Below are 17,208 nucleotides of genomic sequence, written 5' to 3' on the forward strand. Positions count from 1 at the left end.
ATTTCTTGTGTTGGATATCCCACCAGAAATGTTCTTAAGAACATTGTAGTTATGGCATGACAGGAAGAAACATTGCCTGAGGTCTTTGATCATTGTAACTGAAATATTTTTATTTGGTCTAATGCCATCTGATTTATCAAATATTTGTCAGTCATGAATGCCTTAGAAATATGGATTTAAAAAACACAGTAATATCTTAGTGTTTCTTCAACATGATTTGAAAATTCCTGAGACCTGCTGTAGTCTGTTTCCTTAGTTGCTGGAAACAAAATTGGTTAATCTGACATTTGCAAAGACGCCAATAGTCTAAAAACACAGTTAACTTGCTCTCAGTCCACCATTTGGCTTATCAGAGTAAATATAAAAAGTTATGCTAATTTATCTATAGAGCTGTGTAATAGCAGATACCTTTGAACATGTACTCTGGCGGTGTTATTTGTCTCAGTAATCATTAACCTATGACATCCTGATGTCCCTGTTCCCTTCTTTTCTGCTGCATAGGTATTCACTTCTGTAATTTTCATCACTCTTTTTTTTTTTTTAAATATTTAAATCAGAGGAGTGAAAAAATGAAATGTGATACTAGTACATGGATCCTATTTATCCAAATTGGCCTTCTAAGTAAGCATCTTTTCATAAGAAATACATTCTTATGCAGGCAGCATCTGGTTTGCCCTTTGAGGATAAGTTGAGTGAAGGTAAAAAGACAGAAACCTGTAAATTTGTCACACAGGAAATAGGATGCTTTAAAAGTATATCTAGCCAGGACTATTTGGTGACAGTGATAATATACTGTTCAGCTGCCCACATATTAATAGTTAAGTAGATCAAGCATTCAGATCTCTGCAAGTAGGGCCAGGTAGAGAGGACTACAGGGCCTGGCAGCCTCAAGATGGACCCCCAAAAATAACACTGAAACCTACTCTGGTTTCTGCTGCAGGCGCTGGGTTTGGATGGTAGTATTTGCATAGTAGAGTAATTTTTGTATTTGCTCCAGTAGTCTTCACAAGCACTAAAAATGGACTGAAATATTTATTTTAAAAAGCAACACTCTCAACAGATTGGTAGCTTTAACATGGAAGTGTTTCTACTGGTGAAATATATAGAAGAGTTACATTGTTATCCATCTGGCCCTTGGGAAGACCCATTTTAATATAATGGAGACACTTGAGGATTCTTTTTTATTATGAGTTTCATCGGTGTTGATTAATTTCTTGGCTGAAGAAAAGTAGAGATTTCATGGATTTAATCTCCTACACTTAAATATTTAGAATTTGTACAATTCTACTTTGTCATTAAAGAAAATTTGTCAACACAGCCATAAATCTCTATCAAAATAGCAATCCTTCTGAAGCGTGTGACTACATTCAACGTGTTTCCTTCCATAGATTTCCTGTTCTTAGGTTAGGATAGTTTGTTAATCTTGTATATAAGTGTCAGTAGAGATAAAGGCACGAAAAGCCGAGGACACCGGAAGAAATTACCAATTTGAGTTACAGAAGTCTTCACTGTTGGGATTCTGTTCATACTTTTGAGTATTTCTCATTCACATTTTTAAACACTTGCAGACTTCACAGCCCCCTGCTGAGAATGCTGTAAATGAGGTGCCCAGCAGTGCTCCAAGATTCAGATTAGACATGTTAAAGAACAAAGCAAAAAGATCCCTGACAGAATCATTTGAAAGTATTTTATCACGTGTAAGTATCTTCATGTTTATCACTTCTCAACATAATTTCATTGTTTTATTTATTTCAATGATAGAAAAGTCATAACTGTTATCCTTCCAGGTTGTAACCAAGTGGTTAACAAGAGCACAGTGACAAAAGTATTTGAGTGTACGTATTAGAAGGAGACAAGAGAAAGCAAGGCTTTGGTAGAGAGAAAATGAAGTCTTGGAAGAAGTGATTTTATTGCTAGATAGAAAGTACTTTATATAGGCACTGTGAAAAATTAATGTGAAGTTGAGCTGATAACTTATGTAAAGCAATTTTTGTTTTATTTCTTTTTGGGATTTAGAAAATTTTAAAAGTAATTATAATTGTTTGCTTCCCTTCATGTAGAAGGAAATGATTAGGGAACTGACTAGGTATTCCTAATGAGATAGTATCTATTAGACCTGATGAATAAGGGGGAAATCAGAACTTTTAAATGGTAGAGATTATTTGAAAGTGAGGAGTGTGAAGAACTTCAGAAGACAATGAGAATATGAAGGCACTTATGCAGTGTTACATCAGGTAAACTTTGTAAAAAGTCTCTCGCAGTACCTATTACTGGGATAAACTTGAGCTCCTATGTAATGGCGATTCCCCGAGAAAACATGTTGGGAAAATATTTATCATGAACACGTAGCTGAAAATATCTGCTGGAAATACACAGCAGTGGTTAAGGAAACAAGTCAGATGTCCAGTTTAAGCACCACAAAACCTATAAAGTGTCTTCTCATTCAAATGTTCTTTGTTTTACACCTCATGTGAAGAGTCTGTGGAAAATAATAGGAGAGTTGGAAAGACTTCTGGGTTAAAAAATCAGACCTTCTCCTTTTTTTTTTTTTAAAAAAAAAAAAAAAAAAAAGAGTCAAAGTTACAACAGAATGCCAAACAACATATTAAGGAACAAAAATTGGACGTACTTGTTTCTCATCAGCAGCAGTTAAATTGAAGTAAGATCTAGCACAGCTTATTGGCTCATACATTTGCAACTTGTTGTGGTGAAACTGGGCTTTCAGAGCTTATTTTAGACATAGTATGTAACCTGTTCCCCTGGAATAAATGGTGGCAAACACATGTTCTCTCTCTTACAATTATGCATACAGAGAAGTTTTTAATTGGTATCTCCTCTCATTACTTCCCATTCAACGTTAGTCTAGAGTTCACTCCATAAAAATCTTGCTGTGAGTGTGTTTGGGATGTGAAACGTAACATTAGTGTTGGTACACTAACTATAGTTACTGTTCTGATTTTTGTCATTTTGTCCTGATTGACATAAGCTAACTTCACACAAGCACAGCTGTATGCAGTCTGCATCTTCAGTATCATATCGGTTTTGATGTAAATTCTTGATTTTTATCAGATGTGAGGTAAAACATTTTGTTGAGCTTCAAGAAGAGAGTAGTCATTACTGCGAATAATGATAACACTTCATATTTTGCCTGAAATGGCATTTCAAAGAGAACATAAGCCTTAGCTTCAGAGTATAAGAAAAGAAACATACCATTTAAGCTTAGGAAGATACAGGATCCGTAGTTGTGTTAGCATAAAGGAATCCATCAGTAGGTTTCTTGACATTTCCCTTGATTACATACAAATGTAACTTGAACAGATTATACAAAATATTCTTGAACAGTTGATGCAAAAATATTTGTTTTCTGATTCGTAGGCATTGAAATTATACTACTGGAAATTGTTTTGCTGTGTATTAAATTGATATGGTTTTAAGTCCTTTGTAAGGATGACCTTTTTGTTTCTCTCTGTCTTGGTAAGAAGCACTTAGCGTTAAAATTTCCTTTTTTTGAGTACAGAAATAGTTTAACTGTAGTTACAGTATGTGGGTGCAGTACACAATTATGTGTATAACGTTAACTGCTAGTGTGCTTTATTTCTACAGAGCAGTAAAGCCAAAGGTCCACTGGACAGTTCTGGTGCTGAGGATTTTGACAACTCCACATCCAGTACATTAAGCAACACAAGTAAAGTAAGTTAAGTATGGAGTGAATGTTCGTGTTTAGAAACTTCAGGTAATATTCCCTGAAACAACTAGTCAGATGTGAAATATAGTTACCAACTGCTACAATAATTGTTCTATTTTAACGTCTTGCATTTTGTTTGAACTATTTTTGGGGAGTAGGCAAGGTAACGGGTTGTATGTGAGGAGAAATAAATCCCAGAACAGCCAAACAGTATGATAAAAACTGTCTCAGTGTAGGGGGCAGCTAGATCTGTTCTTTTCTTCCTACCTGTAAGATTCTTGCTGCTACTTGCCTATACATAGGGTGTGTCTTTATTCCTGTGCTAAGTCCATCTGACGATGATAGGGCTGCAGTACCCGCTTAAAGCAATATTTAATTTTTTTGATATTTTCAAGTTGTTTACCCAAATAATTTTTTAATATATGTAGCATATTAGAATATGTGTGAGTCCTCTAAGGGACAACTTGAAAAGTAATTTTCCAGTTTACTCTGGTAACAGAGATTCAGACTAAGAAATAGCAGTCATATGTCAGTACAATGGTGACGTGTAGGATGCTGTTATCTATGGTTTCACTGGAGATTTCCATACTTTTTGACAAGGTGGGACTCACAGTAAATCTATGTTTCTGTTCTGTGGAAGTTTCAAGTTGTTTTCAGGCCTTTCATTCTGTTCCCTTTGCCGTTAAAAAAGGCACTGAAATATGGGCTCCATTTAAATTAGAAATGCCGTATGGTATGTAATCATATTTTGTATGTATGCAGGATTGCATTCATAAGAAACATAAAACTAAATCAAGAGGTGGAGTAATTTCCCCCTTTGCATGATTAGAAAGCTTTTAGTCTTAATAAAACAGTACAAACAGACAGCATTAAAGAAGCCAGTCATCTTCCCAGGAGGAAGCCTAGCACTCTGCAGATTTGGATACAGCTATTGATTCTTCTCTAGTACAGTCACCTAGTCAAGAGTTGGCTCTTCCTATTTATGTTTTTGAAAGCATGTCTGACACTGCAGGAAACATGTGAGGTGAGGAATGAAGAAAAATGCGTGGTTTTGGACTGAAACAGGTGTCTAGCCATAGGAGTAAAGTCTTGTGTAAATCTTCAGATGAACAGGAGGAATACTATATGGTTGGATGGATGCTAAATATATAGTACTCTGAAATGCCACCTTTTTAATTGCTGCTGGTATTACACAAACATGGCCCACGTGTTCTGTTCTTACCCATTTCTTCTGAACTGCAGTTAATATACTGTAAAATACTATTACTCTCAAAATTATTTATTTTCCATAAGATTTAGACTGGATTTGTTGACTGAAACAATTAATAACAAAGAAATAAACATCAAAGATTCTTTCTTTGAGCTATCATAATAAAAATGTCTGAAGTTTGAAGCAGGTATCTGTAGGATGTGAATAATGGCATGGGACTGCCACCTCAAAGATTGGCTTTTAAATCCACGTACTGATAACCTTATTTTTTGCACTTGCTAGGAACTACTGTTGTGTGAAAAGGAGAAAGACAAACTTCCTACACCTCCGGCAGAAAATGTTGTCAAGAGCAGTGGATCATTGGGTGATCTCTCCAGTGAAACAGATGATTCCTCTATTGAGCAGTCTGTTACATTACCTCAGCAAAGCTTTCGGAGGCGAGCAAACACACTGAGTCATTTGCCAACAGAAAGCCAGGAATCTCTGGTACCTGTTGAAACATCACCATCTGTTCCCCAGAGGAAACTTATGAGGTATCACTCAGTGAGCACAGAGACTCCTCATAAAATAAAGTAAGACATTAAAATCAGGCTATGATTTCATTTGTTGAGGGCATATTTAGGTACGATGATTGTGTACCAGATATGTCCTCTTAATGGATAAGAAATGTATCGCAGCAGTGTGTCACTCTTTGGAGGTTTATAGGTATTCTCCTTAAAAACACTTTTAGCCCTGTGTACTCCACGGGGGACAGAAAGCATAACATGTATATTCTTTATTTTTTGTTGTTTTGATCTGCGAGCAGTATCAATAAATGCTACTTCTTATATATGTATAGTGAAAAATCCGGTAGTACTTGTGATGCTGAAAGCCTTACTAGTTGGTGAGTTCATGTGTAACTCAAAACACAGAAGTAACATAATTTGCCTAGTTGTTGATAGAAGTGAGGCTCCTGTCTAACTTTTCAATGAGCCTAAGCAGATTTTACTCTCAAAAACAAGCTACTGCTTGTTTCAATGCTAGTATTCTTTAAGCTATCCTCCTTCAAAAGCCTGCCTCCACATTTCTAAAGTCTTTTCTTAACTTCTTGGCAGTTTTCTCTCTTCTCTCTATGTGGCTTTTTCCAATTACTATGGAAACATTTCTGTCTGTAAGCTTCTGGTTTGCTGCCAAAACTGTTCATTTACACAAGTTAGGCAGTAGGAAATCTACATGTGTTCTAGCTCAGTTTTCCCTGTAGGAGGCAGGGCAGTAAACAAATGTGCCTGGAATAGGCAATGAGAGTTTAAAAAGGAGAATGATAGTATTTGAAAGGAAACATAACCTGGGCTGCCTTTTTGTCCCTTCCTTGAACCTTTCTAATTCTAAAATAGTAGAATGTTTTCGTAGTGTGGTTTAGGACTTGTTGGTCTGTTATCTTCATGAGAGTTACCTTGATGCTTGTAGTTGCTTGTTCAATCAGTTCTTATCTTACTATAAGAATGCAGCTAGAAATTAAGTATATTTTTCATTTCCTTGGTTATTTCTTATGTCCCTGCTCGCTCACATAATTCAAACCAAAAAGAAATCACTGCTGCTTCTCTTTCATAGGAAATGTACAAAACCAGGAGAAATTGAAATCTTTGGAGAAAAGTATACTTAAAGTTCTCAGAAATCACTGGAATGATAGATGTTTAACAAATCCTGCGTGTTATATGAGTGTTTTTGAAGAGGTTACCTCAATTCATAAATTGTTTCCAAAGCATAAATAAATTCAGTTCTTCGTGTAGCACTTCACTTCTTATCCATTAGAACTGTTGATCATATGCCTGACTTTATTGTAGAAATCAAGGGAAGGCATGTATGAGGTAGAAGAAAGGGGACAATCAGTGACAGGTTTTATTGAGTATAAATTTAGTCATACACTGAAATGCATTGCTGAAGACTGTAAGTATGTATTTTGGATTTTGCTGTTTGGGTTAAAGTGTTCAGCCTCTTACAGCTACTTCAGCTACATCAACCGTGAAGAACTCAGAAAATGGCTCATTTGTATATGCCAGGTCCTTTTCAAAGATTAGAGAAGGGATTTCACTTTTTTTTTTCTCTTTCTCCCTCTCCTTTCCTCTCTTACCGTGTTTTGTTCTTTGTGCTTCCTCAACTCCGTCGTTCTGGTTGGAATCTCACTATACCACTTGGATGTACCTGTCAGCGAATCTAAAAGTTCTTCTGGTCAACTTGTGCGCTCTCCTACTCTAGCTCGTCTTAATCCCTCAGCCTCTTCGCCCAACTTTTTTAAATATCTGAGGCATAATTCAAGTGGAGAACAAAGTGGGCATTTTGCACAAAAGAGGTGAGCTACCACCTGTACATAGTTTGGAGTAGTGTTTGTTTTACCATGTCATAAATATGAAGCTCTGTAGTGTAAATAATTAGAATAATTTAATACAGACTGAAGGTGGTAGATTTTTATGGGAGAGGGAACTCTTTAACAGATCCACTGCTGAAGTTAGAGCTTCTACTTATATAATTTTCTTTTAATAAATAGAATTCATTCAGATGCACAGACATGGGACTCTTCAGAGCCAGTTGCTCCAAAGCAACTTGCTGTTATGCAGCAGACAGCAGCACTGCTTAAATTGTGAGGGATAAGTTGCCAAGAACTTGTGATCTGGCTCACTCTGTCCTTCCTGAATCATTCAGTTCTGTTCTGAACTGTTCATGGTAACACAGAAACATATTAATATTATTTTGTGTTTTACATTAAAGACAAACTGACTACTTAACTAAATGGGGCAAGAAATAGCAGGACTGTAGAGCACCAATAAAAAGAAAAAAACAAACCACAAACAACCCAAAGCCATAATTGGAAAAAAAAAAAAAAATCACTCCCCTTATTCTCCCCCAAACCAATCAACCAACCAACCAAAAAACCCAACCCACCAGCTCATCTGTCTGTCTTGGTTACTTGCAGGAATGTCAAATGATACTTTTCTGTGCCTCCTTTCTTAGGACAAAATACATGTTTAGAACAATGAGAAGAAGACATTAGCCCATCATTTCCCTGAGAACCTGAAACAAGTAGCTTTCTAAAAATCTTAAACATGAAATCCTTTCTTAATCCCTTGAGCTAAAATTGCGTATTTTGGCTCGAAAGGCTGATGAAAGCAAATGTCCTTGGAAGCACTGTCAACAGCCACTGGCCATTGGCAAGCAATTTTTATTGGTTAAGGCTTTTTTCACCAGTTCCTTCAATTGTATTTGCTGAGTACTAACTAGTACCTCTCTTAATTTAGCTTCGCCTCAGAAGTATGGTATAGCTCAGGGAAGGGAATGTAAGTCTACAGTGTCTTCTTAAATGTTCATTTTAATAAGAGTTATTCGAATCCTGAAGGTTAAATTCTCAAAAGTAGATTTTTCAATTAGGTTTGGTAACGATTTGGCACATAGAGTAGAAACTTCTCCTTCTTTTCCACTTGTAAGTGGAACTTGTTTGCAGGGCACACCATGCTACAGCCTTATCTTCTTCGTGCTCAATACCAGCTATAAAGAATAGCTTTACTTCATACTAGTGATTATCCAAGAGCATCTCCCTATCCAATTCATATCTTCAGGAGACAGCACTAAATGCCATCCAGATATATCATTATGATTTATCAGAAGCAGTTCTTTCTTAAACGTAGTTTCTCAGGGGTAAATTCTCCTATTTACATATTTTTTTGCATACTCTTCTGAGAAAAATCCTTCTAGTATCACCAGCCAAGTAATTTTCTGTGTTTTCATTTAATGCAGAAACTTCTCCTTATCAGAGTTGCTCTCACTTCCTTCTGTTCTTCTCAGTATGTTGAGGGCTTGTTAATTGGAAAGAAAAAGCAAAATTATGTTGTCTTGAAGACTGTTGATGCAATTTGATCAGTGCTCCTGTCTGTTGCGTAAATAGAGCCACAATCCTAAATGATCAGTTGGAAGGCTCAGCTTTTAGCTTAAAAGTTCCAGGTTTCTCTGGATAAAACCGTGATAATGCTCTACAAGATAATGCTCTATGCTTTTTGCCAAAGTCTTTTACATTTGCCAGCACAATGGTTATCAGTTTGAACTTTTCCTAACCTTTTCCCCCAAACTTAGTCAACCATTGAAATGAACATTTAGGTAAATGTGTGATGATAAAGTTGGCATCAGTTCTCATTAGATTAAAGGAATTTACTTGAAACATGCACTAAAAACCTTGGGATATAGCAAAGATTAATAACTTTATTAGATTGGGACACTATAGTTTGCCCAAACAAATATTTATTTCATAGTAGTACTTTGTTAGCAGTTTCAGTTTTGACTTTGGTTTCCTTCAAGATTTAGCTGCTTTTTGTTTGAGGCTTAGAAGTATGTATTATTTTTATTCTGTGGATTTATTCTTCTTTGTTCTAAACTCTACTTTTCCCAACTGCACTCTCAGCATCTCCTACCGTACTGCCTTAAGGAAAAAGCTTCATTCTTCCTCTTCTGTGCCAAATTTCTTAAAATTTCTGGCTCCTGTAGATGAAAATAACACCTCTGACTTTAGGAGCACAACAAGGTAGGGTTCTCTGTTAAAGCCTGGAGGTAAAATTGTGTTTTCAAAGGTTTCTTTGTCTGGAATATTTCAAATGCTTCTCGCACTTGCAAAACCTGATTTGTGCAAGAGTTCACTTGCATGTATTCTGCATGTGATTGCTATCAAAAGGATAGAGCTGTCCCAGACTCCTCGCCCATTATGATTCCAGAACTTAGCCATCTTCATGTTGTAACTTGGTCATGCAGCTTCCATCTGTATATGTTTGTGATTGTTCCTGCCAAGGGACTGTGTTAGCAGTTTTTAGTTAAGAGAATATACATGGTTCGTCCTGAGCTATGTCATTGTCCTCAAACTGGAAGGAGGAGATGGCCTATAAAATACTCCTACTAGTTGCTGAGGGTGCTATTTGAAGTTCATTTATCCCTTTCAGCTTCAACAAAGACTCATGCAACCATTTAGCCAATGGCTGGAATAAAGCAGTGAGTAGTTTAAAGGTTTAACAGGTGAAGATTATTAGTGGGATTTTTGACAGGAAAACAACGTTGCTGTTCAGGATTTCATTTACTATTCTGCATAAAAACCTCTGTATGTAGTTTGTGGATTACATCGAAGGAGTAGCATCCAAGGTTCCTGGACACTGTTCCCAAGTTTGTTGCCTATTTTAGATGGTGACTTGTCAACATAAAGTTTAGAAGTTTTGCCCCAAGTCTGTGTTGTGAAGAAATACATTACGTATCCACTTCACAGAAAGTTGGAAGTTTTGTTTATAAAGCTCCTTGATATGTGCTGATAAAAGGCATCAGCAGTTCGTTGTCTCCTATGAGTAATTGCTAGATTTTGTGGATGGCATTTGAATAGCAGAATGGTAAAGATACATTATGGTGTATGTCTTTAATGCATTGTATTTAATACTGCTGCAAAGAAAGCCAAGAATTAATTTAAAGTGTAGAAAGCACATTGCACAGAGCTGCCGGTTCCATCAGTGAAGTTCACTGATGTTTGCAGCCTTGTGTAAGCCTGATGCCACAAAGCAAACTTCACCTATGTAACACTAAGAGCTTGACACAGCATGTGCACAGCGCACTGCACTCCATAGTTGATGCTTCGTGTTATTGTACTCAGTGAAGACTGTGTTACTGTTAGCAGCAGATTCAGGTAGCCTACTCACAAGTCATTGTGTATCCTGCAATTTTAGCGACTACGAGTCCAAACACAGCCAGCAGGCCATTGGTGGGGACAGCCCTGTAAGGACTCGACGGCATTCATGGAGGCAACAGATATTCCTGCGAGTGGCAACCCCTCAGAAAGCATGTGATTCTCCTAGCCGATATGATGGTAAAGTCTGCATTTATTTGCTCCCATGAATGTTGTTAGTGGGCGTAGTTTGTGAAGTGTGGATTATTTTGTCTGCCAAGCAGACATATTTGCCTGATGCTCTATTTGTACTGTCTTTGCAATTTCCCACCTACCTTTTGGTCATTCCAAGCTCATTAGCTGTTGAGTTTGTATTTTTCAGCTTCAAATGTAGAATAGTTCAAATCATGTTGAATTAACTACCCAGAAAAGAAACTATATTTATGTGTATTATTTTAATGAATTCTGGGGAAAAAAAAATAAAATATCAAAGTATTGCATCTGAGTGATGCTTCTAGTTCATCTTTCCATGCTTCAGTATAGAACTGTGAACTTGAAAAATCCAGGCCTAGTAGAAGGAATTTAATTTCTTTCATGACCTCAGTTGAGTTCTGTAGTTTATACTTCACAGCAGACTGAATTTGACCTCGTATATGCTTCTCCAGTCTGGTTCTTTGCAACTTGAGCCTTACTTATCCATTGTTCTCATATTTATTTACAGAAATTCTGTAAAGCTGAAGAATACAGATGAGAAAAAAAGTCACTGCACACGAGCATGCAGGTGCATCATTGTATGCATCTCACTTTGTGAACCACATAGTACAGCACATGCTGAGGCCAGGAATGCCTCAGAGAAGCTTGTCAGTAGGTGACAGTCTCTGGCTCACTGAAGGTTAAATTTCACAGCCTGAGCTCTGCAAGCTTTACCTTATGACTGATTACAAAGGCCATTGTATAAGAAATAAGAAAAAGTATCAGTGAACAGGAGGGAACAGTACATTATCGTAAATGTGGTAAAAAGTAACTATCGTGATGTCACTGAGACATTTTTCTTGCGTCTTAAAGACAGACCTTGATTAAATGGATAGCACATGTAACAGGTGTTTCTGTCATTAATACATTGCTTGAAATGTAATTTGACCAACGATGGAGTAAGCTGTGTGTGGGTATAGATGCCTCTCAAATGTACTGTGCTTCAAAACAAAGTGATCTCAAAGGCGTGTTGTGTAAGAGTACATGCAAAATGCTCTCCTGTACTTTAAGGCGTATGAAGGAGCTGTTCACCCTTAGCTGTCTTGTGAAGGTAGTGACTTTGGTTTTAGGCATCTTTTTGTGCCTCAAAACAGCCTACTCACTTTTGAAAAAAAGAAACCTTCCCATAGGATAAAAAGCCCTAAATTCCCTATGCAAGCATTTCCTCTGAAACATAATAGCTGCAAGATACAATCTTAACAACCTCCAGCTGGATAAGCAGAATAGTTGGCGAAACAAGTGTGGCCAAAAGGGAAAACAGGAAGTGCTATTAATAGGAGGAGCAATTTTAAATATCTGGCCTTTTTCTTCACTCTTATTTTCTTTTTCTGTTTTTGTTCCAATTTACACATTCAACTTATGCACAGAGAAAGAAAACTCAGAATTAGTGGAGTATTATTTATAACAAGTATTGGATTTTTCCATTTGGATTTTTATGTGTCTTCTGGAACACTTCTGGCAGTGAAGGATACTCACTCATGCGGCAGTCTCCGTAGCCTTTAAGAGAGCTGCTGTGCAGAGGATCTTACACTGAACTCATGGCCACGGTTAACTTAGTAGCCTATGTAGTTCCAAAGTAAATGCAACTAGCTATCATTCATGATCTTGTCGCTCTTTCTTTCATCTTAGAATCATGGAATAGTTTTGGTTGGAAGGGACCTTAAAGATCATTTAGTTCCAACCCCCTGCCATGGGCAGGGACACCTCCTACCAGACCAGGCCCTACTCCAGCTGCCTCCTGCTTGTGGGTGCTGCCACTTTCCTCTTTCCCTGCTAATTTCCCCTGCTTCTGTACATAACTTTATGATGAGGCACATCAGAGAAGCATTATGTGCTTTATTGCCTAGCAGAACAGCCAGGTGATCTCTGGTGAGCCTGAAGATGAAGTTGATCTTCAATATGGAGATCCAAAAAGCATTTTCTGCATAGGTGAAATGATCTGTATAGTTGATTTTTTTTCTTGCCAGCTGTTTGCAAGGTTGAATTATACTAGTTCTGTTGTAGCAAGCTAAAATTCAAACATCCAATCTAATCTTCTGCTGTTTGCCACTTCCAACGAAAAGGTTGCGCTGCTGTGGGTGGTGCGGGGGTACTGAGGAGCAGCGTTTCTTTCACCACCACCTTGAGCCACGCTCACTGTCTTGTCTCCTGCTATTTTTCTGTTTTTATTTATTTGTGAGTATGGAAGTAATACCAAAAATGCTGGCAAATAAACTCTGACTCAGTTTGGAGTTTTCGAAAGCAAACATCCTTTATTACAGCGCCGGACACAAGGGAGATTTGTCGATGCTGAATAAAACCATGCAGATATCCTACTATGCTGCAGTGCAAGGTGAAGTTTCTTTAACACACTGCGCTGATCTAAATATGTCCTGCTCCAGAGCAGGGTAACGGCGCCCACTCTCAGCTTCTAGGCCCATGTTCCTGTCTGCCTCCCTGTGCCTGCTCTAGTGGTTGTACAATACTGTGAATGGGACTAGAAAACTGATCCAACTGAAAACCAACAGCCTTTTTTGAGTGGCCCCATACTTAAGGTGGTGTAAAATGATCATCAGATTGTTCCCTTTACCAGTGAAGGAAAAGCACTAGGAAGTCCTAAATCATTTGCATAGCCACAGGCCGTGGCTCTTGTTAGAGAGACTGCAGAATTATGAAGATCTGGCTGCAAGTAGCCTGAGCAAGTATAAAGGGCAAAATCAAAGAACTGAAGAAATATTTTACTACTGTGTGGTTATTTTTTAAATGACCTCTTCTCCCAGAGGTCCCAGCAAATGCTCTATATTCATTGTAGCTTCTTCTGAAACTAATGAAATTTCCTGTTTGTCACTACCAGTCAAATATTGTCTGTTTTAATTATTACTGCACTCATTCACCAGATTTTCATTTATAAGCGTTTTTTACTGTGATCCGTGGTACCAATATCCCATGGTACTTTCTTCAGAATCTTTTGTACTTTGTTTTGTGTGTCATCTTTGTACGTGAGAGTTTGGTGTAATGCATTTGTTGATCCTTTTGGAGTGTAGAGATAGTCTGCATCTTAGGATTGAAGCACTGCCACATGGAACCAAAGACCCGAGTATAAATGAATGGATCTGCTGTGCAAATTCCATCTCAGTCCATTGTTCCTATCAGGTAATATAGATGGTCAGAGCATCAGAGCAGTGCTTTTGATGTATGGATGCACTGGTACATTTGTGCAGCATTTCTGTCTTCTTCATGAGCAGCTTCAGCTTTCTCAGTGAAGTACACGTTTTCTCAAGGAATAATTAGTTTGAACCCACAATCTTGTAGAAGTGTATTGTGCAGAAGACCGGTTCAGAAGGTTAGTCAAAATATGAACTTCAAATGGAAAATAACCTGTGCGTTGATGAAATATAATACTAGTATCAAGTGAACCTGCCCAATCCTGAACCTTAAAGAGCAGAAACGTGGTTGGCTTGTGGAAGTACCATGTTGAGAGGTAGAATTTTATATGGAGGCTGCAGGGAAGGGAGCAACATATTTGAAAGGAGTAGAGGTCAAACATGCGATAGGAGTCAACAAAAGGTGATGAGGTTGGCAGATGAACAGGGAAGAGTCTTTTAATGTGTGCTGAAGTGTTCAGATCCTGCTTAAGTGCACTTTATAATCATAGAAGTTTTGAAGGCTGCATGTTACTTGGTTTTTAACACATGGCAGTTTGATTCAGTGGAATGTGACCTCCTAGTTATGTTCAACTGGATTGCTCTATTCTTTCTCTGCTGTCACGCAGATCATTTGTGCTTAATAATGAAATACTCGGTTTCTTTTTACAGTATTCCTACTCTTGTCTGTTCTGGATCTGGAAACTGGACTTTTGGCATGTCTACTAGTTGCTTTGTTGTATATGCATGGACATGAGTTACTGGAGACATACCAAACGTCTGGGGGTTTACTTTGCTTTGAGGGGTGATCTGCACATTCCACCTCCCCTACCTCCTTTACCAGCCAAACAGCTGATGTAGCTCTGCAAACTTTAGGCAAGTCACCTGAGCAGTCAAACAGGTTCGTTTTGGTTTCTGTACATCCTGCCACATGCCAGCATGGAGGTGGGAGGGGACGCAGGTTGTGAATGTGTTTTACTTTATCAAGGTAGACTTTAGACTTCCTGTTAAATGTCCACAAATGGTTAGAAGAAAGCAAGTGTAGGGAAGGAGCTGCCATTTGGAAGGCAAAATCAAGCCTAGGACTCTTCCGTTGAAGAGGTAGAGGTAGGACTGATAATCTGTAGAAGTTTGTAACCATTCTGTTTCCTTTATAGTCTTAACAACTCTGAGTTAAATTTCTTTCAGTGAATACTGATTTTATTGGATTAGTCAGTAATGGACAAGAAATTTTCAGACTAAATGGAAGCAGGACAACAGACTGGAGAAATTATTGCTTTGTAGTGGTTCAGGTGTTGCCACAGTAAGTGTTGCTGCTGTAGGAGTAGAGGGGAGTAATATCTTCAATAAATCAGCAGGTGATACTCTGTTAAGTTGGTACTTGAAGACCAATCCACAAAATTTCCACTGAGAACGTAGAATTCGAATGTTAAAACCATGAAAATTTTAGATCTTGGATATGTTCATTTTTGGTTTAGGAATGCAATGTTTTATCTGTTTCCTTGCGTGTGTTTTGGCAGTCTGTTTTTTTTGCAAGTGGGTAACTATAAACTCTCTGTAGATAGCCTGATATCTTCTGACACATCCATGCATATATACATACATAAAACCATGTATTTATGCATGACACATCCATGCATATATACATACATAATACCTGAATCTAAAGCAGATGCATCAACCACTGAGAGGATGTGTAGGGTGAGAAGAGATTTGTTTCCCGCAACATGTACATGCATTCTATATTGTATGCTATAAGAATGTAATAAGTGAATAGACAGCATACAGTAGATAAGGGTGTACCTATCTGGACCCCTTTTGCTTTTTTACATTAATGTTTGGTGACCATTCTCATTAAACACTCTTTCATTTGTTGGTATTACTTTGTGCATGTAATACTATCTTAAAAAAATACTAACTATAAGGAAAGTTTTTATTTTCTTTAAGTTCATTATTTTGTTCAAGCAAATTAAGGCAGTTCTACCAGCATTATCATTAAGAGATTTTTCCTTATGTTTTTTAATATGCACTAAGAAAATCAGCATTAAAGCTACTTTATGTACAGAATATTGTTGACAGTATAGTATGTACATTTAAAACAACAGTCAAATCAAACTAATTTTCCTTTAATTGTCGACACAAGTTGAAGATTACCAAGTATGTGTTCCTTTCCTACCTGATGACATTTACCTAAACTTCTTTTATAACTGCAGATCTTAGTCTACAGAAATCTTCCCATTTATCTTTAAAGAAAAAAATAAATTGTTTCCTGGTTTCTTTTAAGGGATATATAATTTCTTGATTGTTTTGATATTTTTAAATGCTCCCATCAGTGTTTCTTACTTCTCTGCAACAAATGGTGGTTGCCATTAAACTGTGAAATATTTGTCCTTTGCTGAATTTACATTCGTATGAAGTCATTATTCTCTGAAAAGCTGTAGGTACCCAAAGTGTGGGTATCCACACTTCTTTACGAACTTGCACTCAGGAAATGTTTAATTAGTGTTGCTAGCTGAAATTGTTGCATTTATTTTTATATGTATATATTAGCCCTGGAATTTAACTGTGGTTACAAATGAATGTTGTATAAAGAAACAGGTGGCTTTGGATCTACCCTGTTTGTCTTTGACCCCTTGAGAGGGAAAGACTGTCAGTGGCAAAACTTAGAAAGGCAGAATCCAACAGCTGTGTGCATTTCCATTCTTATTTAGTCAGTGTGAGTGCCTTTCAACAAACAAGAGCAGAATAGCTGCATAGGAGCCATGTGAGTCACTGTATGTTTGCTTTCAGAGTAGATTTTGAAGGAGTGAAAACCTTATTTTTGTTAGTTTGTAGAGATGAGATAATGTTTGTGCGTGTTAATTCAGAAATCTTTATCACTCTTCTAGCCAGTGATAAAGAAGTGGACCATTGGGCTACCATGCAGAATAATTGTCTTGGGAGTGTCCATTCTTCAAGAGCTGTTTGCAATAGCATGCACAGATGTACTTGTCCTTGGCTGGAGAGCACACGGAGTGGATTTTGGTGCACTGACTTTAACACAGTTTCTTGCGTGTATAACTGGTCAGCGTGTCCTTGGGGAGACACTTCACAGCCATTCTGTTTGGCTGAACGGGAAGTGCTATTGTGATGGCTTTCTATTTGGGATTTGATATGAAGAGATGGAAGGGTTTGACCATTCATTTTGAAGATGGTGGATTTTTTTTTCCTGTATAGTAGATATAGGTTATATCAAAGACTGTTGAGCCTTCAGGGGAGCTGTACAAACCAATAAAACTGA

General features: G+C 37.5%; 1 protein-coding gene across 7 annotated transcripts in view; it reads left to right on the forward strand.

Moving 5' to 3' along the window:
• Positions 1-17,208, forward strand: part of TBC1D1 (TBC1 domain family member 1) — a 104,018-nt gene that overhangs the window by 61,695 nt on the left and 25,115 nt on the right. For 3 of the 7 annotated variants that reach the window (XM_054065447.1, XM_054065446.1, XM_054065451.1), the window contains 6 exons: positions 1,569-1,697; positions 3,604-3,690; positions 5,178-5,467; positions 7,084-7,224; positions 9,322-9,441; positions 10,616-10,755. In XM_054065447.1, the coding sequence (XP_053921422.1) occupies positions 1,569-1,697; positions 3,604-3,690; positions 5,178-5,467; positions 7,084-7,224; positions 9,322-9,441; positions 10,616-10,755 (907 nt within the window). The remainder of the gene's footprint in view (positions 1-1,568; positions 1,698-3,603; positions 3,691-5,177; positions 5,468-7,083; positions 7,225-9,321; positions 9,442-10,615; positions 10,756-17,208) is intronic. The other 4 variants (XM_054065448.1, XM_054065449.1, XM_054065450.1 and 1 more) reach the window with 4 other exon arrangements.

Source organism: Cuculus canorus, chromosome 4 (assembly GCF_017976375.1).
Source record: "Cuculus canorus isolate bCucCan1 chromosome 4, bCucCan1.pri, whole genome shotgun sequence".
In the NCBI taxonomy this organism is placed as follows: Eukaryota; Metazoa; Chordata; class Aves; order Cuculiformes; family Cuculidae; genus Cuculus; species Cuculus canorus.